This window comes from Panthera uncia (genome assembly GCF_023721935.1).
Source record: "Panthera uncia isolate 11264 chromosome B3 unlocalized genomic scaffold, Puncia_PCG_1.0 HiC_scaffold_1, whole genome shotgun sequence".
In the NCBI taxonomy this organism is placed as follows: domain Eukaryota; kingdom Metazoa; phylum Chordata; class Mammalia; order Carnivora; family Felidae; genus Panthera; species Panthera uncia.
The window spans coordinates 113,084,164-113,107,680 of NW_026057582.1; the positions used below are offsets into that span (position 1 = coordinate 113,084,164).

General features: G+C 56.2%; 2 protein-coding genes across 2 annotated transcripts; both read left to right on the forward strand.

Annotated features, from left to right (window-relative positions):
• The first annotated feature begins 628 nt into the window (after positions 1–628).
• Positions 629–16,512, forward strand: LMAN1L (lectin, mannose binding 1 like). Its single transcript, XM_049613902.1, has 14 exons — positions 629–4,860; positions 7,679–7,833; positions 7,959–8,066; positions 8,157–8,215; positions 9,547–9,646; positions 10,041–10,161; positions 11,018–11,073; positions 11,668–11,800; positions 12,105–12,256; positions 12,938–12,995; positions 13,373–13,454; positions 14,309–14,432; positions 15,058–15,185; positions 16,233–16,512. Exons 1-14 carry the CDS (start codon positions 4,407–4,409, stop codon positions 16,360–16,362), a joined length of 1,860 nt encoding a protein of 619 aa, XP_049469859.1. The 5' UTR covers positions 629–4,406; the 3' UTR covers positions 16,363–16,512.
• Positions 16,513–17,418: 906 nt separating this feature from the next.
• On the forward strand, positions 17,419–22,149 carry CPLX3 (complexin 3). The gene is made up of 3 exons (XM_049613903.1): positions 17,419–17,591; positions 18,769–18,856; positions 20,555–22,149. Exons 1-3 carry the CDS (start codon positions 17,428–17,430, stop codon positions 20,777–20,779), a joined length of 477 nt encoding a protein of 158 aa, XP_049469860.1. The 5' UTR covers positions 17,419–17,427; the 3' UTR covers positions 20,780–22,149.
• The last annotated feature ends 1,368 nt before the right edge of the window (positions 22,150–23,517 follow it).

A 23,517-nucleotide genomic window follows, 5' to 3' on the forward strand; every position in this document is an offset into this window, starting at 1 on the left:
GGGGGCTTCCCCACCCCACCTGGGGGACCACAGATGGAGAACGAGCACCAGCCACCGTATTTCCTCCCCTTACTCAGGTTCCCCGGGTGCTGTGGTCAGTGCGGAAGCTATAATGGTTGGGGGAGGCTCATTTCATTCCCTGAGACTGGCAGCTGAGGCTCTGACCCTGTCTCAGCCCTGTCCCAGCCAGCAGGACCTGAAATCCAGGGAGTTCTGACTTTGTAGTGTGCCTCGTGTCTGCTCCTCAGCCTCCTGCAGCCCAGCCGCCAGTGTCTGCCCCCACCCCTGCCCTCCAGCCCAGAGCAGGAGCCTCCTCACCTCCCCCAGTCCGTCCCTTCTGCACACTGTGAGGCTCGTTTTTCTAAGACCAGACCATTCGTTCAGTGACATTTGAATACCTGCTTTGTGCCAGGACTGGGATGCAGCAATGAGCAAAATAGACCTGGTGGAGTTTCCAGTTGGGAAGACAATCACTCAGACAACTACAAACTGATAGCGTGCTATGGAAAAAGACATGTATAACGTGGGGGTCAGATCTGTCTGTAGGTCAGGAAGGGCTTCCCGGAAGGGGCAGCACGTAAGCTGAGATCAAAAGGATGATCGGGAGGTGGGGGGGTAGGGGGGGGGGGTGGGCAGCAGCATTCCAGGAAGAGAGGCTGGGACAGGAGGCAGGACAGCTTGTTCTGAGGTCTCTGGGAAGATGGTGAAGATGGGCGGTGAGCCTTGAGGTGGACAGGGAGGCTGGGGCAAGGGTTTGGCTTTTATCACACTGAGAGCCACGGGGAGCCCGTGACAGTTCTGAGCTCCTGGTGAAGTTCCTGGGAGCACAGTGAGGACTGATGAGTGTAGGAGAGGACGGTGGGAGTGGATGGCCTCCAGAGGGATATAAGGGAAAGCTGAGCGAACTTACCAATGGATTCATAATGTAGGCGAAGGAGGGAGAGGAGCCACTGTGACCCCTGATAAGCAGGATGGCTGGGGGTGGGGGGTGCACCAGGAGACTCCTCTTCTGGAGGAAACATCTTGAGTTCTGTTAAGGACGTGCTGAGTTTCAGGCGTGCCTGTGAACTGCCAAGAGGCAATGAGCAAGTTGTTGGAACCCAGAGGCTGGAGAGGGGAATCTGAGAGTTATCAGCATGTGGCTTGGATCTAAAGCCACGGACAAGGAGGAGGTCACTGTGGGAGGACGAGCAGAAGAGGAAAGATCCCAGGACCATGCCTGGGGGAGCGCTTAACATTGAAAGGCCTAGGAGAGGAGGCTGACCAGGCCAGATACAGAGAGGAAGGCAGCAGAGTGCCCTGTGACAGGTGAGCGACAAGCCAGCAGGTCCCCTCTTCCCAGAAGACCGGAGCCCGCTGCCGGTGTTAGCCATGAGGAGGTTGCCGGTGACATCAGCAAAACCTGAGTTTGCAGGGGTGCAGATTTGAGGCCTCGCTAGAGGAGGGTGCGAGCGATGTGGGAAAGTCGCCAGTCTTGGGAGATCCAGCTGTAAGAAGAGGAAAGAGGATGAGGTAGAAGATTGGAAGGAGGCAGAGGCATGGGCAGATCCGATGCCAAAGGGAATGACATTTACCTTCTGGCCGCACCCATGTGCTGAGCAGACAGAGAAGATAGAGGTGCAGGGATGGTAGTGATGGAAGGGGAGCCTTCCTTAGAGCACAAGGGCGTGTGCCTGCAATGGGAGCCCGTGTCCTGATGAAGGACAGAGGGACCCATGGGCGACGCCCCGGTGACAATAATAATCAGACCCCGGGTGGCATGGCAGGGAGTTCTGGTTTGGAGTTTGCTGATCCCCGTGGCATACTCTCACCACGGCCGATGTCAAGCTCCCAACCTGACTTCACTGAAGGCACATTTGACCGTTGGCTCGGGTTCAGAAACCTGCAATGGGCCACGGGATCAGGAGCAGGAAGCAGGGAGGGGCAGGAAGGGGCAGTGTCCAGCAGATGATGGGCTGCGGGAACGCAGGCTCAGGTAGCCAGGTGCTCCCAAGCTTTCCGCCTGGTGGTATGAGTCCTCCCCATCCCTTCCTTACTTCCTTTCTCTCACTTGGTTTATGGCTTTTTTGTTCCCTCCTTTCTTTTCTCCCATCCTTCTCTTCCGCTCTGTGCTGGACGCTGGCGTATCATAGATGAGCAAAATGGAGTTCTTACCCTCAAGTTGTTCGTGACTAATAGGGATCCCACTCAGGCTCAACTTGGTGCCCAGAGGTCTGGTGAGGTGGAGGAGGCGGGAAGCGTTAGGTGGCTTCTCAGACATGCAGAGGCCAGGCAGGGACAGAGAATGAGGTGTTTCTGGCAAAGGAGGGGCACTGCCCAGGCCAAGGTGCTGAGGTGCCCTGGCCAGATGACGTGCTTCAGCGTGGCTGGGCCCAAGGAGCCAATGAGGGTCTTTTGGGAGGAAGTAAGTCCGGAGAGAGAACAGGGCCCAGGCCCACCTGGCTTTGCAGGTCCCATGAATTTAACTTCATACAAAGGTGGCCAGGAGCAATTGTGTTCAGGGACAAGCAAGGAGTGGTGTGGTCAGATCTGCATTTTAGAAAAATAATTCTGGTTATAATCTGGCCCTGGGGGTGGGAGCGTCCAGAGGCGGGACAGGGAGACAGCGAGGTGGCCAGGCAGGAGGGGACTGGTGGTGGCCTGGACTGGGGAAGCCATAGGAGGTGGAAGGAAGGTGAACACAGCTGACGTTTTACTGAGCTGAGTGCTCAGTGTCTGCCAGGCCCTGTGTTCTAAGCACATTAGACATATCGTCTCGCGTCCCCCTCCAGTCGACTCTCGGGGCCCCATTGTACAGATAAAGAAAAGGCTTGGGGATTAGAGGATCAGGTAAGGCAATATAAGAGTAGCAAGAACAAATTGAAGAGCTTGCTCAGGCTTGACAAGGTGGGGGTTGCCATCCATGAGACCCTAGCCCTGGACCAGGATGGGCCAGAGGCTGCAGAACACGAGTTTCGTTTGGACATGTTGTCTGGGGCCTTTGTGACATCCAAGCAGAGAGGTCCCCTGCAGAGTTAGACATTCATTCAGGCCTGAGGCTCTGGGAGAAGCCGGGTTGACTGTAAGAGGTTTGGGGATCCATGGCTAGAAGCCATGGACGCAGGTGAACTTGGCCAGGGAGCACGTGGAGAGTGAAGAGAGGTGCAAACACAGGGAGCCCCGGTGTGTGGGGCCAGGAAGGAAGAGCAGTGGCAAAGGAGCAGCTAAGGGGGCCGTCAGAGGTAAGGGAGTCCTGCGGGGCGCGAGGAGGCTCCTCAGAGCACAGGGGAGGGGAGACGAGGAAGCGGATGTTCACGTCATCCCTCATTGCAGAGACAGGTTGAGAAGTAATGCACTAGAAGCAAAGAACAGGGTCACCGTCAGGCCTGCTGGAGCGGTTTTCATGGGGCAGTAGGGGCCGGAGCCAGAAGGGGACTGACTGAGTGACAGGCGAGGGAGTGGGACCAGACTGGGGCCTGCCTTTCCGCAGCGTGGCCATGGAGGTGAGGGGCGAGTGGGGGGAGGCGGCTGAGGGCTTACTTACTGTTGAGAAATGAAGGTTTGCCTTTAGCATGTCCTGAAATTTTCCATTTACAGCCTTGATTTTAATTAATTGGTAGAGCTTCGGTAACTCCATCCTACTGGGAACTTACAAAGTACAGTGAAACTTCAGCTAGCCAGAATTCTTGGCAAACGAGCCACTCTGGAAAACGAACGTTTATTGGCGTGAAAAGATTTGAAATATAGGATTTCTTTTTAAAAACATTTTTAGTATGGATATAATCACATAAACATATGCAGTAGGGAGAAGACTGTAATGAACCCCCACATCCTCACCATCCCACGTGAACAGTAGCTCCAGACCAGTCCTGTGCCCTCCACACCCCGCTGCCCCCAAACTCTGGGACACTTGGAAGCAAACCCTAGACATTTTACCACTTCGTTTGTACAGCTTTGGTACGTTTCTCTAAGAGACAAAACCCTTTTTTAAAAACTGTGACCACAATACCATTATCACACCTAAAATCTTTAATAATAATTCCTTAATTTAATCAAGCATTCATTGTTCGGATTCCCCAACAGTCTCATTTTTCCCCCCCAGTTGGTGGGTTAAAATTAGGCTCCAAACAAGTCCACACATGGCATTTATTTGCTCTGTCTGTTAAGACTCCCTTTCTTCTCTTCGTGTCATTTGCGTGTTGAGGAAACCGGGCTGCCCGGAGGCATGTGTGTTTGGGAATGTGGGACAGAGCTGGGCACCACAGCGGAGCGAGCAGGACAGGGAAGTCCGGGGTTGGCAGGATGATGACCAGATAGTCGGGACACCTAGCTGCGGGAAGGAGGCAGGATGTGGAGGCCCGTCCTGAGCAAGGGGAGAGGCCAGGGCTGCTGAGGGCTGGGCCTGTCCTCATGATCCCCGAGGCCTTATGGCTGCCGGAGCTGAAGAGAGGTGGAAAGATGGCCAGGGCCCAGGAATGGCGCAGAGCCAGGTGGGCAACAGGTCAGGGGTCAGGCTGGAGATGAGGAAGGGGCTGGGCCTGAGGTCAGGCCTAGAAGGAACAGGATGTCTGTTGGGGCTGAAGGGAGAGAGGGGAGGGCCAACAGAAACCAGCTCCTCCCCACCTGGCCCCGTCCCCAGGGCCCCTCCCCTGGCCTCCCAGCTGCGGCTCCACTCAGGGGCCCAGACACCAGTTCCCTTCACAATGCTGGTGATCAGGGGCCCTGATCCCTTGTTCTGCCTTCTCCTCCTCCTGCTCGTGGGCCCCCACAACCCCGTGGGGGCCAGTCCTCCTCAGAGAAGGTTTGAGTATAAGCTCAGCTTCAAAGGACCAAGACTGGCGTTGCCTGGGGCTGGAATACCCTTCTGGAGTCATCATGGAGGTGAGGGGTGGGGTGGGGACCAGCCATGCCCAGGGTCCCTCATAGTGCTGGAGGGGCTGACCAGCTCTGGGTGGCTGTGACTTGGGGAAGAGTGGGCCTGCCGGTACCAGCCTCTGCCCAAGACGGGGCCAGGCCTGGGGCAGGCAGGACCTTCGCCCCGGGACCCCTCCCAGGCTTGTCTCCCGTTCCACCCACCACAATCCCACCCCATCTACCGGTCTCCGTTTCTCCTCTCTGCCTCTCTCGTTCTCTGCCCTAGGATTTCTCTCTTTTCCTTTTGCCTCTCCTTGGACCCCCTCTCCTTCCTCTGCCCCTTGGACCCGTAAACACACACATGCTCACGTGCTGAGTCCCAGACACGCAGACACAAGGCAGCTGGGACCAGCACCAACCTCCCTTCTCCCTGCTCCTTGCTGCCGGGCCTGCGGCTGTCCACAAGAACAGGGGGACTGCCCGAAGGGAGGCACCCTCGTGGCCAGCTGCTTTGCCAGAGAGGGCACCAGCTCTGCCCTGTGTGTATGCTGGGTGGAAGCAGGCACGAGAGCATCTTAACTTCAGGAACTTCCAAACCCAGACCTACAAGGAGTCTGTCTTCTACTTGATCTTGTTCATTAAGGATTTTTGAGGACTTACAAGGACCTATGCAGTAGAGAGGAGCTTAAATTAGGAATGAGCAAGAAGAATGAGACTTAGGGTTAGGGCCGGAGGCATGAAATGAATCCAGGAACAGGGCTTGTGGCCAAAATATGCTGTGAGGTCTGCCCACCCTTCAGAGTTGGGCCATGGATCTGGTTCAGAGCCACCTAGCAGGCAAAACAAAAAGAGAAAGCAGATTCGTTATGTATTTCTGTGTCTGTGAGATGTAAGTTCTGAGAACGGCATGATTTCTGATTGGGTCTTGGCCCAATCTTCCCTCACAGAGGCACAGGAGGTAAACAAAGGAAGGGGCTGATTCTCACAGCACCAAGCCAGGCCCTGCCTCAAGCCTAGGATGGCAGGGCCTGTACAGCACTCACTGCCGCGGGCTTTGTCAAGTCTGGCGTGTCACAGACCACAGCGGGGAGCAGAGGCACATTCTCCAAGATCACGCAGTGATAAGCTTACCGTCCATTCATTCATTCCTTCACTCACTCATTCACTCATCCTTTTGCCAGAATTCTACCACCATGCCCCTCTGTGCCCAGGCCAGAGACACAGGGCTGAGTCAGACTCAGGGGGCCCACACTTTGGGGTGAGGCCTCATGAACGATCCACATAGAGCTGAATGAGTAAGTGTAGTATACAGTGGGCAATCCTTGCCTCCCACAAGTCACTTCGGAGGCAGTGGTGGCTTCTAAGGCCCCCCAGGACTCCTGGCCTTGCAGCTTCCGAGCCTCCCTGCCCCCAACCCTGGCCTTTGCTGAGCAAACAGCCTGGATTAGCAGTCTCCGGAAAGTCCTAGCAGGGACTGGGCCTTGGGCCAGGTTCCAGGCTGGCAGGCCAGAGGGGTGGGGAGCCAGCTGGGGTGAAGCCTCTGATCTCCCCTCTGATTCCTGCCAAACCTGCCTCAGTTTCTCTCCCCTTTCCTTCGCCTCCCCCACCCCCGGCCTCTGTGAATTCTCTCTCACACACACTCCCTTTCCTCACAGTCCTGTCAGCCAGTTGTCACCTTTGCTTTCAGGCTTTCCTCATCTTGGAATGCCCCCTGGGGACCTGCACCCGGAGCCCCACCCCGCGCCCCCGCCTCAATGGGCCACACTGGAGTCTCTCCATGCTTCCACAGCCTGGAGTCCTAAACACCAACATGGTTGTTCTGGCAAAGTACTCTCCTGTGTCTAGTGGCCTCGGGCGTGTCCTTTTCCCTCACGGGGCCTGTTTCCTCCCCTGAGAAACAGAAAGGGGTGGACGCAAATGTCTCTTGTTGGAGAAACGTGTTACAGCTGACACCCGAACAACGCAGGGGTTAGGGGCGCCGACCCCACACACAGTGGAAAATTCGAGTATAATAATAACCCGGCTCCCCCAGAGCTTAACCGCTAACAACCTGCTGTCGACCAAAGCCTTACCAATAACATAGACCGTGGAGTAACACTTTTTTTTTTTTATGTTGTATGTATTATATTCGGTATAAAGTAAGCCGGAGAAGAAAGGAAAATGTTATTAAGAAAATCCTAAGAAAGAGAAAATACATTTACGCTATCGTACTGTATTTATCGAAAAAAAACTCCACATGTGGGGCGCCCGGGTGGCTCAGTCGGTTGAGCGTCCAACTTCGGCTCAGGTCATGATCTCACGGTTCGTGAGTTTGAACCCCGCGTCGGGCTCTCTGCTGACAGCTCAGAGCATGGGGCCTGCTTCGGATTCTGTCTCCTTCTCTCTCTGCCCCTCCCCACTTGGGCTCTGTCTCTCTCTCAAAAATAAATAAAGGTAAAAAAAAATTTTTTTTTAAACGAAACAAAACAAAAAAAACTCCACATGGAAGTGGACCCGTGCCATTCAAAGCTATGGAATCAGATGGAGCTGAGTTCCAATCCACTCAGTTCCTTAACTTCTCTGAGCCTCAGTTTCCTCATGTGTCAGATGGGGTCTTAGAAAAGCAGGCGGCACGGATTTGTGGTGAGGCTTATGTGAGAAGGCATCCGCCCCCTGGCAAAGGCCCTGCCAGCCCTGCTGGGCTCCGTGTCCCACTTCTCCTGCATCTGACTGCCCACCTCTAACTTAATGGCAAGCCTTGATGTTACTTCCTTCCTGCCCCAGAGCCCAGCCCAGGCCAGTGAGTGAGACTGATGGGGGCGTAGGGGATGGTGGGGCCCTGGCCCTGAGCTGCCCCCGTCCACAGATGCCATACTGGGCCTGGAGGCAGTGCGGCTGGCCCCATCCATGCGGAACCGCAGTGGCGCCGTGTGGAGCAGGGCCCCTGTCCCCTTCTCTGCCTGGGAGGTGCATGTGCAGATGAGGGTGACGGGGTCAGGGCGGCGGGGAGCCCAGGGCATGGTGAGTGGCCCCAAACCACGCCCGGCAGAGGGGGTGAGTCAGGGAGGTGGGTGGTGAGCCCGAGGTTCAGTGTCCTGCAGGCCCCCCCACCCCCCGCCCCGGGCTGAGCAGCTGGGGACCCACAGGCCGTGTGGTACACCCGGGGCAGGGGCCAAGTAGGCTCTGTCCTGGAGGGGCTGGCCTCGTGGGACGGCATCGGGATCCTCTTCGACTCCTCCACCGAGGATACCCAGGTGAGTAGTGATCTCCTGTCCCCCTTCCCCCCTTCCGCTCCCCCTCCACCCTGAGCCCACAGCTGAGGCTGCTTGTCACCTCCCATGCAGAACAGCCCCATCATCCGTGTACTGGCCAGTGATGCGCACACTCGCTACGAGCCGCGTGGGTAAGGGCCAGTCCGGGCACACCCCTACCCCATTCCTGGGCCCCAAGGGCCTCAGCGGTGACCCACACTGTGTACATAAGCCCCTGCCCCAGCCTCTGACGGGGACTCATCTGAGCTGATGGCTGCTGCCCTGGAACCGCCTCTCGCTTGTCCCAGCTGTGCCTCCTCTAGGACGGGGACCAGAGTCTGCGTGCTCTTCCCAGGAACTGCCCCACTGAGTCCTCAATTCATTCAACCTAATGCCCCAGGTTGGGGGATGGGGCATGAAACGACACAGGGCGTAGCCTGCACTGAGTGTTGCCACTCACACCGTCTCATCTGATCAGCAACACTCTTGAGAAGGGGAGATCATTAGTCCCCAACTACAGGTGAGGGCATTGAGGCCCAGAGAGGTGGAGTGAATGGCCGAAGGTCACAGAGCCCTTCGCAGAGCTGAGCTTTGAGGTCAGATGGTCCCCGCCCTTCCCCTGAGCCGGCCGCCTGCCTGCCAGAGCCTTCCCTTTCTCCCCGATGACGATGACGAGGCTTCCCATCCCATCCAGGCCCTTCTTCAGTGTCTCCCAGCACGCATCCCTTAGCTCGTAACAATTAGAATAATTGCTAGCATTTATGGAGTAGAGCTTACCTGTCTGCGGGGCACAGCGCCAAGCACTTTACATTCATTGTCTTAGCTAACCCTCATAACAATGTTATGAGCTAGTTCCAATTATTATCCTCATTTTAAAGACGGGGGAGCTCGGGTTTGGAAAGATGTGGTCATTTGCCCAAGGTCACACAGTTAGAGTGCAAATCGCAGAGCTGGCTTCTCCCTGCTCTGTGCGGCCTCCCTCTTAGCCGCAGGTGGAAGCGCTGTCTGTGTGCCCAGAGAAACCTGGGACCTCTCGGGCCCACAGAACGCGGCTCCCGTCCTCTGTCCTGAGTCTGTCCTGCTGCAGTCTGAGTCTGGCAGAAAAAAGAGGAAAGAGGAGCCCTCCCCAGAGGCGCAGGGGAACGAGGAGTCTGGGGTGGGGGGGACAGTGGAGGAGGTGGGGGGCCTGGGGGGTTGAGGGCAGAGCTCCAGTGCTGCTCCAGGCTCTGTCCCCCTAGGGAAGAGTCACAGGAAGGCCCTGGCGTCTTCTGCCAGGCAAGGCTTGCTTTCCAGCTCCCCTCTCTCCTGCTAAAGAAGCAAGGGAGACTCATGCTAGACAACAGGGACACGTTCCATCCCGGGTGACCCGTGGGGCAAGGGGGTGGGGGCGTGCTGTAGGCCTGGGCAGAAGGGCCCCTGGGACGACCCCCACTGTCCAGGCCTTGCGTCCTGTGTGGCCTGGCTGAACTCCAAGTGCCCACAGGGATGCAGCCAGCGGGGTGCTGGGCTCCTGCCACCGGGACTTCCGTAACCTGCCGAACCCCCTCAGAGTTCGGATCACCTACTGGGGGCAGAGGCTGCGGGTGAGTAGCCCTTCCTGCTTTCTCAGATTCTCTGGGCAGGGAGTGCAAACTATAGGACTCAGAGCTACGGAGTTGCTATGTGAGTGCCCATGGCCCCAACACACTCGTGCCTGTGACACCACACAGGGGCCCGACACATACAGGTGGCACCCACACGGGACCCTCCTCCCTGCACAGACTCCTAACTCCCAGAGCACATACTGACGAGGGCTAGCGTGAGACCAGGCAAGCGTGCCCCTCCACGCCATGCTGACACCAAGCTGGGTGGCCGCTTGCCCACCTTTAGAACCAGGGAAGCCAGTGAATCAAAGGTGGGGATGATAACCCACTGCCGGGGTCAGGGGAGAGGTGGGGGGTTCCAACCGCGAGGGGCTCACTCCTCTGTGCCCCTCAGGTGTCCTTGAACAGTGGCCTCACTCCCAACGACTTAGATGAGGTCTGTGTTGACGTGGGTCCACTGCTTTTGGCTCCTGGAGGTTTCTTTGGGGTCTCGGCAGCCACTGGCACCCTGGCAGGTGAGGGCCTTCCTTCTGAGCAGGTGAGAGCAGAGGAATGGTACCTAATGAAACATCCTGAGTACACCTTCTAAAGAGCTCTGGGTGTGGGGCCAGCCACTTCCTCTCTGTGTGGTCTGGGCAAGTCATGAGCCCTCTCTGGGCCTCTGTTACCATCGGGGCAAGGTCATGTCTGCCTTGCAGAGTTGCTGAAAGTCTCAAATAGGATAAAGCACAAGAAGCTTTTATTCCAGTGATGGCTCCATAAGTGCCCCAAGCTGGGAACTGTGGGGCAAGTAGAAGAGGGACAGCCATGAGGACATTGAGGAAATTGTTACACCGCAAAGGGGTGTAACATAATGAAGAGTCCACGGAGGGACCCACAGCTGGCAAGCAGGGTGCAGTCTGAGGGTGGGAGTTCTTGAAGGCTCGGACTTTAGTCTTTAGACTGTGAGCACTAGGGAGCAGTGGAAGGTTTCCAAGGAGGAAAGGGACACGGTCTCAGAGCCATGCTGAGGAGGTGGCCATCATATGGTTGCTTCTGCCACTCTGGGGCCTGAGGGTGTCACTCATTCTGTTGCCATGGCTGTAGCCCAGGACTGTCCAGTTTTCCCACTCAGTGTGGGCCCACCCTTGGCTCTGCGTGTGGGTCAACCCTCACAGTCCACCCATCTGCTTGTCTGCCCCTCACACCTTTCCCATGAAGTGAGCAAGACGAAGGTTAGAGAGGCCCAGAGTCACCCAGATCTCCTGCCTGCCTGGAATATAATAGAGCCGGGCGGGGGGAAGGGGGGGGGGGGGGCGGGTGAGGGCTGAGTGAGTGGGCTGCTGGGCAAGGGCGGGGGTCTTACCTTCCCTTCTCTGCCTCCCCTTCCAGATGACCATGACATCCTGTCCTTCCTGACCTTCAGTCTGAGTGAGCCGGATCCAAAGGTGATGCCATCCCTGGGTCAGCCTTCAGGGATTGCTGGGGGACAGTCCAGGGACCCCTTCCTGCCCCAGATGCTTCTATGTCATGGTGTAGTCAGCCCTGTCATTCGAGCCGCTATCTCTACTGATCTCTCTCTCTCTTTCTCTCTGAGTTGCTCAGACCAGGCCTTGTGCTGGGCAGTGCAGGGGGCCAGAGGTGACCTAGAGCTAGGCCCCGTTCCTGAACCACCTCCCAGGCCATCAGGGGGCTGTGGGAGCACAGAGGACGGGTCCTGACCAGCCAGGGGAGCAGGGAAAGCCACCTGGAAGGCATGAGCTTGAAAGGCAGAGAGAGTAGCTGAGTGGAGGAGCAGCACAAAGGTCTGAGTCCTGGGCGAGCCGCTGGGGCCTGGGCGGCAGCTGGAGACATAAGCGTGGGGGATCGGCGGCAGCAGAGCCTGAAACCACAGGGCTTGGTGGCCGGGGTGCTTCTTCCCTGGGTGGGATGCATGTTTGGTCCGGGAGCGGAACTGGGCTTGTGGAGGGCCCGTGGGAAGGCTCCCCTCACCCGCAGCTCTCCCACGGGTCTCAGGCCTGAGTTTGGTCTTCTTCCTCCAGCCTCCCCCACCGCCCTTTCTGGAGATGGAGCAGCTCCGGCTGGTGAAGCAGCTGGAAGGGCTTCGGGCAAGGCTGGCCCTGGGCACCAGGGAGGATGTGATCCCAAAGCTGAGCTCCGAAGTCCAGGAAGAGGGTAGGGACCCAGGGAGCAGGCAGGGGAAGTAGGGGTCCATTTGAGCATCACAGGATCCTCTTCCCTTGGAATCAGGAGTGCTTTAACCAATTGGGAGACAAAGGTTCAAGGAGGCCATATCTAGCAGACCCCGGGGCCCAGGCTCTGTCCGATCCCCACCCCACCACCCAGACACAACTTTCTGGGGGAGAGCTGGAGGCAGAAGCCATGTCTTTCTGCCCCTCCTCTCCAATAAGCCCCAAAAGATAGGATCTGCTACCCCACTGCAGTGGGCTACCGGGCCCAGCTCTGCCCCAATCTCCAGGGAAAAGGATCCTTGGCCTGGAAGAGATGCTGGGCAGACACCGCCAGATCCTGCAGGCTCTCCAGGGTCTCTCCAGACAGTTGGCCCAGGCCGAGAGGCAGTGGAAGAAGCACCTGGGGACCCCAGGCCACGCCAGGCCTGAGGGAGCCTGGGTGAGTGGCCCCTTGGGCACCCAAGGCCCTGCCTGCAGGCCTGGAAAAGCAAGCTCCCTAGCCACTGGGTTCCTGGCACCGGTGAGCTCCCTTGGTCCAGAAAGAGGAGCAAGCACTATACTTAGGATCTAGTCTCCCCCAAGGTCTGGAGGGAAAGGAGGGCAGGGGTGCAGTGCTGCAGGTTGCAGGAGGGGGTAGACCTGCCAGGAGGGGGAGCATACAGGAGGGTAGCCCTGCACGAGCAAATGCCCACGGATCCACGCGGCCGGGGCCGGGGAGAGGAGATGCCAGGTATTTGGACACGGGTCTGTAGACAAGAGCCAGAAATAGACTGGGTGCTAATTTGCATGTAGCTCCACATGTGATTTGGTTCCCATACGGCTTGCTTAATGCTCAGACGCACCAGAATCCTCGTTTTTATCTCCACTGCCACCCTGGCTTCTCCTCCAAACAGTCATGCCCCGTGGCACGCCCAGCCTGGGGCCCGAGAGCTGAACTCAGTCAAGCTGTTAGATGCCAGGCAGAAGAGGCCGGCGGCTCCTGTGGGCTTTGCTGGGCTCTGGCAGCTCAGGGTTTACATCTTGTGTCCTCAGGACAGAGCAGCTGAGGCTGGGCTGCTGGAGTGGGGGAGTGGGGATGGGGCCACACTCCAAGGCTAGGCCTCTATGATCCTATTTCCAGGCCCGGAACTCTTGCTGCCAGATTCTCTCCACCCCAGAGAGGGGCAGCCACTTCTCCAGGCCACTCACCGAGACAGAGGCCTAAGCATTGAGAGTTGCTCGGCACTGGCCCCATCCTGGACTGTGCCCTGCGGTTGGGGTCGGGGAGAGGGGGGCGGTAGGTAGAAGACTGGACTGGGCCTCTGCCTCCTTTAAGGGCAGAACCACTTCTGAAAGGGGGAGGAAGCCCATGACCCTCAGGGGGAGGGATTTGAGAAGAGGGGGAATCCAGAAGCCCAGATGCACAGGGGATAAACTCAACATGTCAGATAATGTCCAAACTGAGGAAGGGCCAGGTGAGGTAGTAAGGCGTTCCAGAAGGAAGAGGGCTACAGTGTCCTCGGGAAGGTAGACTCTGAGAAGAGAAAGGCTGTGGCCTGGGCCCTGGAGAACAAGCTGGCCCTGCTGCAGGATTCTGCCAAGGTCAGCGCCCTGCTCCGTGGACAGAGGACTCTGCTCCAGGACCTGCAAGAGATGAGGTAAGGGCACCTGCGAAGAGGGGTTCTGGGGGAGGAGCAGAGAAGTCCGGCTCCACCCACTTGCTCAGCCTCAAGTTCCTCCATTGGCCCCCTATTCCTTTCCTCACTTCCTGAGCATCCAGCATAAAGCCTGGCACACAGGAAGGGGCGGGGGCAGAGTTAAGTCTGTCCAGTTGACCTGAATTTAATTGAATTCAAGTTTAAAGTTTTGAAAATCCTAATTTAAAAGTAACTCTCCCTGGGGAGGGACACAAACCCCCTCCCCAGGGAGAGTTAGTAAATCTGAGCCTTCCTTCAGGGACGGCTCCTGGCATGAGAGGATGTTTTGATGGCGTTCTTGGAGGAACCATAACCAAGATCAGGCTGAGCTGAAGAGGGCAGTCCCTGACTTCTTTTTGCCCCCCTCCAGCCTCCCAGCACCCCACTCTAGGCCAAGCCCAGGGAGCTACCCATGGGGCTCTGGGGACAGGGAAGTCACCCTGATGCTACAGAGCAGGGAAGCTTCAGGCTGGGTGCTGGATTCTGGGTCCCTCACCCACATCTAGATGCTTGGGGATGGGAAGATGGGAAGAGGGAGAGGAACCAAATCCCCTGGGGCCTGGGGATGGAAAACAAAGCCCAGGGAGCCTGGAGTTGAAACAGACAACTTTAAGAAGACCCTTCTCTGAGCTAAAGCTGTCTGAGGATATAAGAAGAAGGTTTGGGGTAAGACCAGCCCCTAAGAAGGGGTCCTATGGATGGTGCCTGTTTCCCACCAGGTGCTGCCGTTAGGGATTGTGAGAAATGGTTAGGAGGCCTGGGTGCAACCAGAAGAGATAATGAGTCATCTCCCTTGGTTTCCACCCCCCCACCAGGGAAGCAGCTGCCCACGTGGTCTCAAAAGCCCAGCTCTTCTATCTGCCTGTGGGCACCAAGCATCATTTCTCAGAGCTGGCCCAGATCCTGGGCCTCCTGCAGAAGGACCTTCGGGGCCCACTGGTAAGGGGGAAGGAAAGGGTGCCATGGGGGCCCCATCCTTGAGGTTCTGGCTCAGCCCCCTTCTTCCAGCACTTCTGTGTCCCCAGGCCCCTTCTGCCCTTGCACTCCCCTCCCGGGACTGCTGACAGGCACACCTGTATCTGTGCCTGTGTCTGTGATACAGATCTCACCTTCTCTCTGCCCTCTCTGCACTCTGGAGAGTCCCACAGACTCTCAATGGCAGCAGGACCCTGGGGACCATTTGGTCCAACCCCTTCAGTAACCAGAAGGGAAATGGCAGTACTAGAGATCCATGGTGGAACCTTCTCTTCCCTGTGTCCCTGGCCCATCTTGCTCCTATTTCGGCCCTCACCATCACCTTGTCTTTCACTCTATTTCTTTCTCATCTCTAGAGCCTTCAGAACCCTGGTGATCCCTGGCCCCAGGCCTTCCCAGCCGTCCCCACAGATGGAGCCAGGGGAGCTAGGGTTGGGGAAGTAGCTTCCTCTCCAAGCTCCCTGGATGAGAACCAGGGTGCCCCAAGCCTGGGGGAGGGAAATAGAGCCCACACATGGCCCAGATTCCAGGTCCCCTTTTTCCTTCTGGGTAAGAAGCCGATCCAGGACCTTAGAATGTCCCCTTTCAGAAAGCGGCAGCCAAGAACCGCCGCCCACCTGGCCAACCCCCAGGAGCCTCCTCGTGCCTGCGGCCCAGCATCTTCTTGTTCTTCCTCCTCATTCAGACTATAGGCTTCTTCTGTTACGTGCACTTCAGGTGGGTCTTCCCATGACTGAGACATGCTATACTACTTGACATCTCTTGATTCTGGGTCATAGCCATTCGATTGGAGACATGGGGCACTGAGGCCCAGGGGTAACATGCCTGGTCTACCAGGGGCAAGGAGCAGCACCCAGGCTAGGACCCATTTTTCCAACAAGCTCTACTGGCCCATCTAAGTCCTGCCCTCACAAAACTCACTTGCTAATGTGAGAAACCGATGAGTAACTGATAGTCACACCCTATCTGGTCAGTGCCATAATGGCAGGGAGCTCAGGGGCTGTAACAGTATGGGAAAAAAGCACTTGACCCAGCTTAGGGAGATCAAGGAATTGACTAGAAGGGACATTGGATGTGGGTCAAGATAACTAGGAGTTTTCCAGCCTGACAAGATAAGTAAAGGCATCAATACAGAGGAACAGGATAAGAAAAGGCATGGAAGCATGAAAAAAAAGCACAATATTCTGGAGAAAAAGTGTCAAGTTCAGTGTCAAAGCAAAAGGTGGGACCAGTTTGTGAAACTGGGCAGAGAATTTAAAAGAGAATTTAAAAGAGAACAAAAAGGAGGTCACTAATTCTGCTTGACGGGTGTTTGTTGAATGAATGAAACATTTAGAGATGGTGAGTGTGCTAAGGTGCTCAGAAATCGGACTGACAGTCCTTATTGGTGGAATGTCAAGACAAGAAGAATCAATGTGGTCTGGGATGCTCCTGGAGGAGGGAAGTGTGCTGAGCTTTAAAAGCAGAGTAGAAGGAGGGACAGCCTCCAGGTAAAAATAGCAAAGGTACCAAGTGGAAATGATGACAAGCTTATGCATTATGTACGAGTTCAACGGTGGCCATAAGGCTGGAGCCACCTAGACAGGCCTTGAATGCCAAGGAAAGAGTCTGGTCCTGATGGGGCAGGCCAAGGGAGCCATAGAAGGTCTTAGAACAAGGGAGGCTGTAATGGAGAGATGGTAGAGAGGTGAATGTAGAAGCCTGGTCTCAAGAGCCCTGAAGGAAGAGATCCAAGTAACCTTCTTCTCCTTTCCCTGGCAGTAGGCAGGAGCTGGACAAGAGCCTTCAGGACTGTTTGTCCACAGGCAGCCCTCCTCTGTGTCCTGCACCACGCATTCCTGGGGCCCTGGGGATTCTGAGGAGGCAGCCTCTCTCCTCCAGCACACACGCATGACTCACCTCAAAGCCCTGAAGGAATCTCCCCAGGAAGTGGATGGTGTCCAGGGGGTGAGGGTTTGGCCGGTACTTCTCCTTCTGGGTGCCCAGCTCCTGCCCACACCTTAGCTTTTGGGTAGCTCCAATCTCATTAAAGGTGATTTCCATCTCCCCACGTTTTGTTTGATATGCTCATTTACCTTCTGGCTTTACCTTAATTTCTCTGAAGGCTTTCACCTGCTCTGGATAGGTAGCTGGGAGTGGGCTCCAAGCAGGCAAGGACATCAAGGACTGGTCTGATTGCCAAAAGACCAGATACCCCACAAGCCTCGAGCCCTGGACTGTGGATCGAGAGGGAGTCACAACTGTGGTAATTCTGTCCCCAGAACAAAGAGTGGAATCTCCAGGTGCCCCTCTTGGCCCAGCCCAGCCAGCATCACCATGAACAACTCTCTCCCTCCCCACTTCCTGTAGCTCTAGGGGTCAGCAGAACTGGCATATGAGGGAGAACTCTGAGGCAACCCATGGAGACATAACTGGGATTCCCGCTTTCTGGTCTCCCTTTCCCAGCGTCCAGCTCTTTGGGCAGCTGCTGGGGCAGCGGGGTGGAGAGGATGGTGTAGGGCCCAGGGCTGGATCTTTGCCCCTTGCTGCGACTTGGATCTGCCAGCTGAAATCCTGGCTATCAGCGACCTGGGAGAGGAGGAAGTGGGGGGGAGAGTAGGAAACAGGGTTCTGGACGCGCATCAGTGCAGCCCCTTTCCCTGGGGAGCGACCCCACCCCGCGCAGGCCCTAATCCGTTGTTAGCTATGCCCAGGCGGAGCTTGGCGTTGAAGGAGGCACGTGGGGGAGGCGGGAGTGCGGAGCGGGCACGTGGTCCAGCCTCCTCAGCCCCGTGCATGCCCCCCGCCCCCCGTGAGGAGGGGTTTGGGGAGGTGGGGGCGGGCCTGGGCGGGGGCGGGCGGCGGGAGGCTCAGAGCGTGGGGCGCGGGCCGGCGGCAGGAGCTGTCCGCGAGACCTAGTGCTGAAGTAGGTGCGGACGTGCCTGGCGCCCGGCGCCCGGTGCCAGGGCCAGCGAAGACCATGGCGTTCATGGTGAAGACTATGGTGGGCGGCCAGCTGAAGAACCTCACCGGGAGCCTGGGGGGCGGCGAGGACAAGGGGGACGGGGACAAATCGGCGGCCGAAGCGCAAGGCATGAGCCGAGAAGAGTATGAGGAGTATCAGAAGCAACTGGTGGAAGAGAAGTGAGTGGGATCCCTTCCTGGCTCCAACGACCTTCCCCCCACCCCCACCCCCTCCAGCTACCTGGCCCACCTCTAGGGCGGTTTCAGACCCCGAGCCCTCTCACCCTACTTTTCTAGATGCGGTAGGAGGCTGGGTTGTGCTTTCTAGGCTGCCCCCAGAGCCGCCCCATCTCAGACCCAGGACCCGGCCCCAGCTTCGCACTCAGGGCTCAGAGGGAGTGGGGGCAGGGGCAATAGGGACCTGGGATGGGGTGGGGGCACGTGCATTTCTGACGAAACAAGTAATCCCTTAATCCGATCTGGTCCTAACCGTCTGCATCTTCCAACTGGAGCTCCTCTAAGCCTGAGGCTCCGAGAAAAGTAATGAATCTGAGGGGGCTCAAAATCACGGAGACAGATCTTGAGATGGGGCACTCATAGATACTGAGCCTCAGTGTCTTCTTGTGTGCAGGCAGTGCTGGGACAGAGAGGCAGCTGGGGTGGGATAAGGAGCTGGACCCCAGAGTTAGGTTGCTTAGATTTAGATCCAGGTTTTGTGTCTGTTTAGCTAGATGACTTTAAGCCAGTTACTTAAACCTTTCTGTGCCTCAGTTTCCTCTTCTGTAAAATGGTGATGGTAATCATAAAGCATGCCTTATATGTGTATAAGAATTAAATTATTTAACGCATGTTAATTTCATAGCACAGTGCCTGGAACATAGTAAATCATTAAATATTAGCTATTACTTTGCTTACTCCTGATAACAGTTTTTTTGTAAGTTGCAAAAGAGGAAAATAAGTGACTTATCCAAAGACATACCGAAAGTGGTAGTGCAGCCAGGACGCAAACCCAAGTCTGCCCCGAATACTTTCCCCCACAAGACACAATCTATCAGGAAGGGAAAAGACAGACGGAGTTGGAGGCCGCGAGAGGTACCCATTAGGGTCTGCAGAGTGAGCCAGACCAGCTGACTCTCCAGCCCCATAGTCCAGTGGCCGGTGCAGAGGCAACAAAGGACAGTTATGATGGGGAGAGAGGCAGCAAAGACTGACGGAGGCCCGCCAGGTCAGACACACAGGCTAACGGGCTGGAGCAAAGCGGTCGGCGCCGGGACACGGAGACCCCGCCGGCCCTTTCCTCGCAGACCCCGCCCATTCTCTCCGCCCTTGAGATGACTCCGCCCCGGTGCCCCCGCAGGATGGAGCGGGATGCGCAGTTCACGCAGAGGAAGGCAGAGCGGGCCACGCTGCGGAGCCACTTCCGAGATAAATACCGACTGCCCAAGGTAAGCTTACGAGCCTGGGCTGGCAGGTACATCTGGGATTCTGAGCTTGGGGCTCCCCACTCTTTCTCCCAGCACAGCTGGGCACCACAACTTTCAGCTCCTAAAACTCATGGAGACGAGTTCTTGGTTGGATCCTTCGTTCTCGGACTCAAAGCCCAGTCTTCCCAAGGCTGATAGGTTTGTGTTTCTGGAGCCAGTTCAGGCCCCTTCTCTCCCCCACCTACCACTCTCCCAACCCCCAGTCAAGCCCAGGCAGATGAAGAAGTGGAAGGCAGTAGATTTTACCCCAGGGTTGAGTACACTCCGAGCTCCTGAACACCCATGGAGGGGTGGGGGTGGGGTAGAGAATGCACACCCTCTGTGTGCCAGGCACTTGACCTTCATGCCCTTATGTAACCCCTCAATAACACTTCCAGGTAGCTATCACCCACACTACAAATAAGGAAACTGAGACTCAGAGAGGTTGAGGGACTTGTCAAGGCCATACAACCAGCTAGTAATGGAGCTGGGGTCAGAGCTCAAGCCTGTGAATACTGAACCTCAGCTTGCTCCAGGACTCCTGGCTTGCTTCCAGGGTGTGGAGTCTGTCTGCAGAGAGCAAAATGCCCCTTGGTTGGCCAAGCAGCCAGGAAGACGTCTCCCATAGGCACTACAGCAGTACATGGGCATGTAAGTGTTGTCTAAGGAGAGAAGTGAGACACAAGCTACTCCCAGTGCCTAGAATCTTCCACTTGAATTGAAAGATCAGACATGTGAACATTACATTCACTCATTCAACAAACGTTTACTGATCCCCTGGCTGCCTCTGACGTTCCACAGGGCACCAGCCTTCTGGAAGTCTCTCAGAGGGAAAACCACTCCAGAAAGCCTAGAAAGCTACTGAGTTAAACCCAGCTAAGAATGGACTCATTAAAAAAAAAACAAAAAAACAAAAAAAAACCCAACCAGGAATGGAGTCATTCCTCAAATGCTTGCACGAGCCGCATTAAGAGAAACAACTCCTGCCACCAGGAAACTCTGAGTCTAGATGAAGAGGGAAGACTTGGCGGTAACTGAGTAGGACATAAAGTGGAAAGCCCCAGGGTCCCCAAAGGGAAAGAGAAGTGCAATGGCAGTCAGTAGGTGTTGTGCAAAGAGAGCACAGATGTTGGAATCCATGATGTAGGTTTAAAACGAGCGTCTGTGCTTCCTAGTTGTGTGACCTTGCCCAGGTTGCTTACTTGAGTAATTTACTTAAACTGCACCTCAATTTCCTTACTTGTAAAATACAGATAAAAATACCCACCTCACAGGGTTATTTTGAATGTCAGCCATACAGTAGGCATTTGATAAATGGTACCCATCACTATTATCAGTAACGTCCTCCAGTGTAGTTAATGATAGTCAGCATGTGACTTAGCTGATTAGCACAGTTTGACTCCTAAGTATTTTCATTTTGCTTTATTCACTATGCTGGTGTCTTCAATATCTCAGAGTGAAGTAAGGTGGTATAAAAGTGCAAGGTCTCCATGTCCAAGAGTCAAAAGCTTGATCCTGGGATGGGGGTGGGGGAGTGGGTGGCTGAACTCACAGGAGTGAGTTCTCATGCGGCTCGAGAATCTAGGGGCTGGGAGCCCAGTCCAGGCCTCCTCCCTGTCCCTTCAACTCTGGGTCTTCATGGACCTCCAACCACACTCCACCCTCCCCTCTTCCCTTCAGAACGAGACAGATGAGAGCCAGATTCAGATGGCAGGTGGAGACGTGGAGCTGCCCCGGGAGCTGGCCAAGATGATTGAGGAGGACACAGAGGAGGAGGAGGAGAGGGCCTCCGTCCTCGGGCAGTTGGCCAGTCTCCCTGGCCTAGACCTCGGCTCACTCAAGGACAAGGCCCAGGCCACATTGGGGGACCTCAAGCAATCAGCTGAGAAGTGCTACATCATGTGACTACTTCCTCTGGGGCTGCCCGCTGGGGTGACCAGAGGGCTGGGCCCACGTGAGGGCTAAGAGCATGTCCCAGTGTTCAGGGACCCATACCCCATCTTAGTTTTGTTCCCCCTGTCCCATGCTAGCTCAGGACCCTTCCCATCTGTGGCCCAAGTCTGCCTTCTGGTCTTTCTCTTTCCACTAGGAACAAAGTCCCCATTCCTCACCCTTCTCCTCAGGACCCACCCTCTCTACTCAGCCTGGAGAGGCCTCCTAAGATTGTAGGAATAGGCCCATCCCTCTCTGGCCATTGCCCTAAGTTCCTGCACACAGGATCACGCATAGAGAGACCCACAGAGGGACATAGAAGCTGTGGCATGTGCAGAGGCGTATGCCACAGCTGCATCCTGGCACACCCTGGCACACCCTGGCACAGACGCACATACACAGGGTCTGTGGGCAGATACCCTCAGGAGACAAGAGGCCCAAGGTTGAGACTCCACGTTCATTCTCCTTGAAAGCCACTGCTCTTTCTGGGTCTCATTTCATCATCTCTAAAATGGCGATGGACTGGCTAATTTCTAAGACTTTCTGGCTTGGCCTCCCTGCCTTCGGAGCCAACCCCACACCACTCCTTGGGCAGGACAGCAGCTGTAGCCGTAGCCTCTAGTGGCTGCCGTTGTACTGTGGGCTCTGGCTCTCAGGAGCTGAGCGATGCTGTGTGAGGGGCCGAGTGCCAAGGACGAAGCTGGCACTGAACGGTAGCCCAGGCGGCTCTAGGCCTTTTCTGGACCCAGGCCCAGGCAATTTCTGTTCTGTTCCCATAGAACTCTCTCCGGATTCCATAGCTGGATCTCTTCTCTCCGCTCAGCGAAAAATAAAAATTTGAAAAGATGTACCTATCCTCCCACTTCTTATGGACCTCCAGGAGTCTTGGGGTTCACAGCCCCACAACCCTCCTCAACCATAGCTTCATAGGAATGCCAGCAAGCTCTACCCTCTGGGGACCCTGGGCAAGAGCAGGGTCCCCACACTGCCCCAGCACCAAGTCCAGCCCGGGGCCAGAATAGGTCTGGGCTTTGAGGAGGATGTGGCAGCCAGCCGGATGGGGATGCACCTGGAGAAGGTCAGGCCTCCGGGCCACTACTTGGAACCTCAGGAGGGGCTGTGGCTCAATCACAGCTGTCTCTGGCACCTGCGCCTATACCCCCTTCTCACCTTGGAGATGGAAGGTATAACAAAAAGAAGGCAGGGCAACCGCTTTCCAGCCCTGGCACTGCTGTGTGACTTAGAGTAGGCCCCTTTCCCTCTCGGAGCCTATTGTCCCTGCTGTGACATGAAGAACTACCGCCTCCCTAAATAATAATACATGTTTTAAAGCCGTCTGGAAAGCCTTTGGCACATGGTAGACCATCAATAAATGACAACTCATTCCTTAACAAAGAAATGAGGAGCCCAAATCTCATGCTACTTACTTGTGGGGGGTCCAGGAAACCAACCAGGCGGCCCCACAAGCAGACCTCCCAAGGGGCCTGAGCCCCAACATGCTACAGGCTAACCCCAGGTGTCCCTGCTTGCACCAGCCCGTGGGGAAGCTAGTCAAGATTTAGAGACCGAACAGCCGTCTGAGGGTTTGGTTTCAAGGGCAGTTTCCATTCGGTGTCCTTTGTAAAATAAGGACAAGAAACATAAAACCTATTCAGTAGGTAATGTGGGGAGAAGCAGGTGGGAGAGAGAGAAGAAAGAGAGGATGAGGAATTAGGAGGGTGGGGGAGGGAGGGACGCAGGCTCAGGACAGGGAGGCTTGGGCTGTCATGCTGGGCCTTCCCTCCTGAGCATCTCTGGGTAAGGGGCCTAGGCCCCGGGGGTAGTCTCTGGATAAAAACCGATCCTGACCTTCCGAGAGAGCTGGAGGAGACCCAAGCTGGGGCCCCAGGCTGGATGTAGGGCGGGGGGGCTTCCTCAGCAGCATCAGCAGCCAGGCCCACGTCAGCACTCCACCCTCCAGGGGCCTTCTGCCTAATGGGATTGGACAGACCCCTTTTCCCTCAGTGGTTTGCAGGACCCAGAATGAAAGAGGCAGGGAGGCAGGCCTTGCGGAGGTGGGCAGTTAGCACTCACTGAACCCTCACAAACTGAGCTGGTTGGGGCCTAAGGTCAGGGAGCGGGAGGGGGCTCAGCCCTCACACTGGTTTCTTCCTCACGCCTGGGAACCCCAGGAAGCCCTGACGTGTCTGTGTATCCCTGGAATGGGGGCAGAAGGCTCTGGAGCTAAAGGAGCCAGCTCTGGGGCTTGGGCAGAGACAGACGAGAAGGACAGGCTAAGGGGTCCCCAGGCGCTGCTGGCCTCTCCCTGCCTCCCCACTTCCCTCCCCTGCTCTCAGGGTTTCTCTGTCAGTTCCATGCCCCTTTCATTTCTGTCTTCCCCATCTTCTGCCTCATTCCTGGCTCATACCTGTCTATACCCATGCCCTCAGCTGGGGGCTAACAGCCACACTGGGGCCTCCTCTGTACCTGCCGGCACTCCCAAGCCCTCAGCGCCTGTCTACGTGACTACTCTCTTCCCAGCCTGCTTCTGCTTCCACCTGTTCAGTCACTTGGTCCATGACCGGTCTGCCCACCTGGTGTGATGTGAGGGCCACAAAGAAAGCCACTTGCCCCCAAACTTCCCTGTTCATAGCAAGCAAATCCCTGCCATTTACGGCACCATCATTTAGTGTAAACCATTTACCTCTCTGGGCCTTTTTCTTTCTCCTTTC

Bases quoted from the DNA above. Each gene is read 5' to 3' on its own strand.
- CPLX3 (XM_049613903.1), top strand. From the start codon at position 17,428: ATGGCGTTCATGGTGAAGACTATGGTGGGCGGCCAGCTGAAGAACCTC. The intron at 17,592-18,768 runs GTGAGTGGGATC...GTGCCCCCGCAG, and splicing joins AAGCAACTGGTGGAAGAGAA to GATGGAGCGGGATGCGCAGT. The intron at 18,857-20,554 runs GTAAGCTTACGA...TCTTCCCTTCAG, and splicing joins ATAAATACCGACTGCCCAAG to AACGAGACAGATGAGAGCCA.
- LMAN1L (XM_049613902.1), top strand. From the start codon at position 4,407: ATGGCTGCCGGAGCTGAAGAGAGGTGGAAAGATGGCCAGGGCCCAGGA. The intron at 11,801-12,104 runs GTAGGGACCCAG...CCCAATCTCCAG, and splicing joins CTCCGAAGTCCAGGAAGAGG to GGAAAAGGATCCTTGGCCTG. The intron at 14,433-15,057 runs GTAAGGGGGAAG...GTCCCCTTTCAG, and splicing joins AGGACCTTCGGGGCCCACTG to AAAGCGGCAGCCAAGAACCG.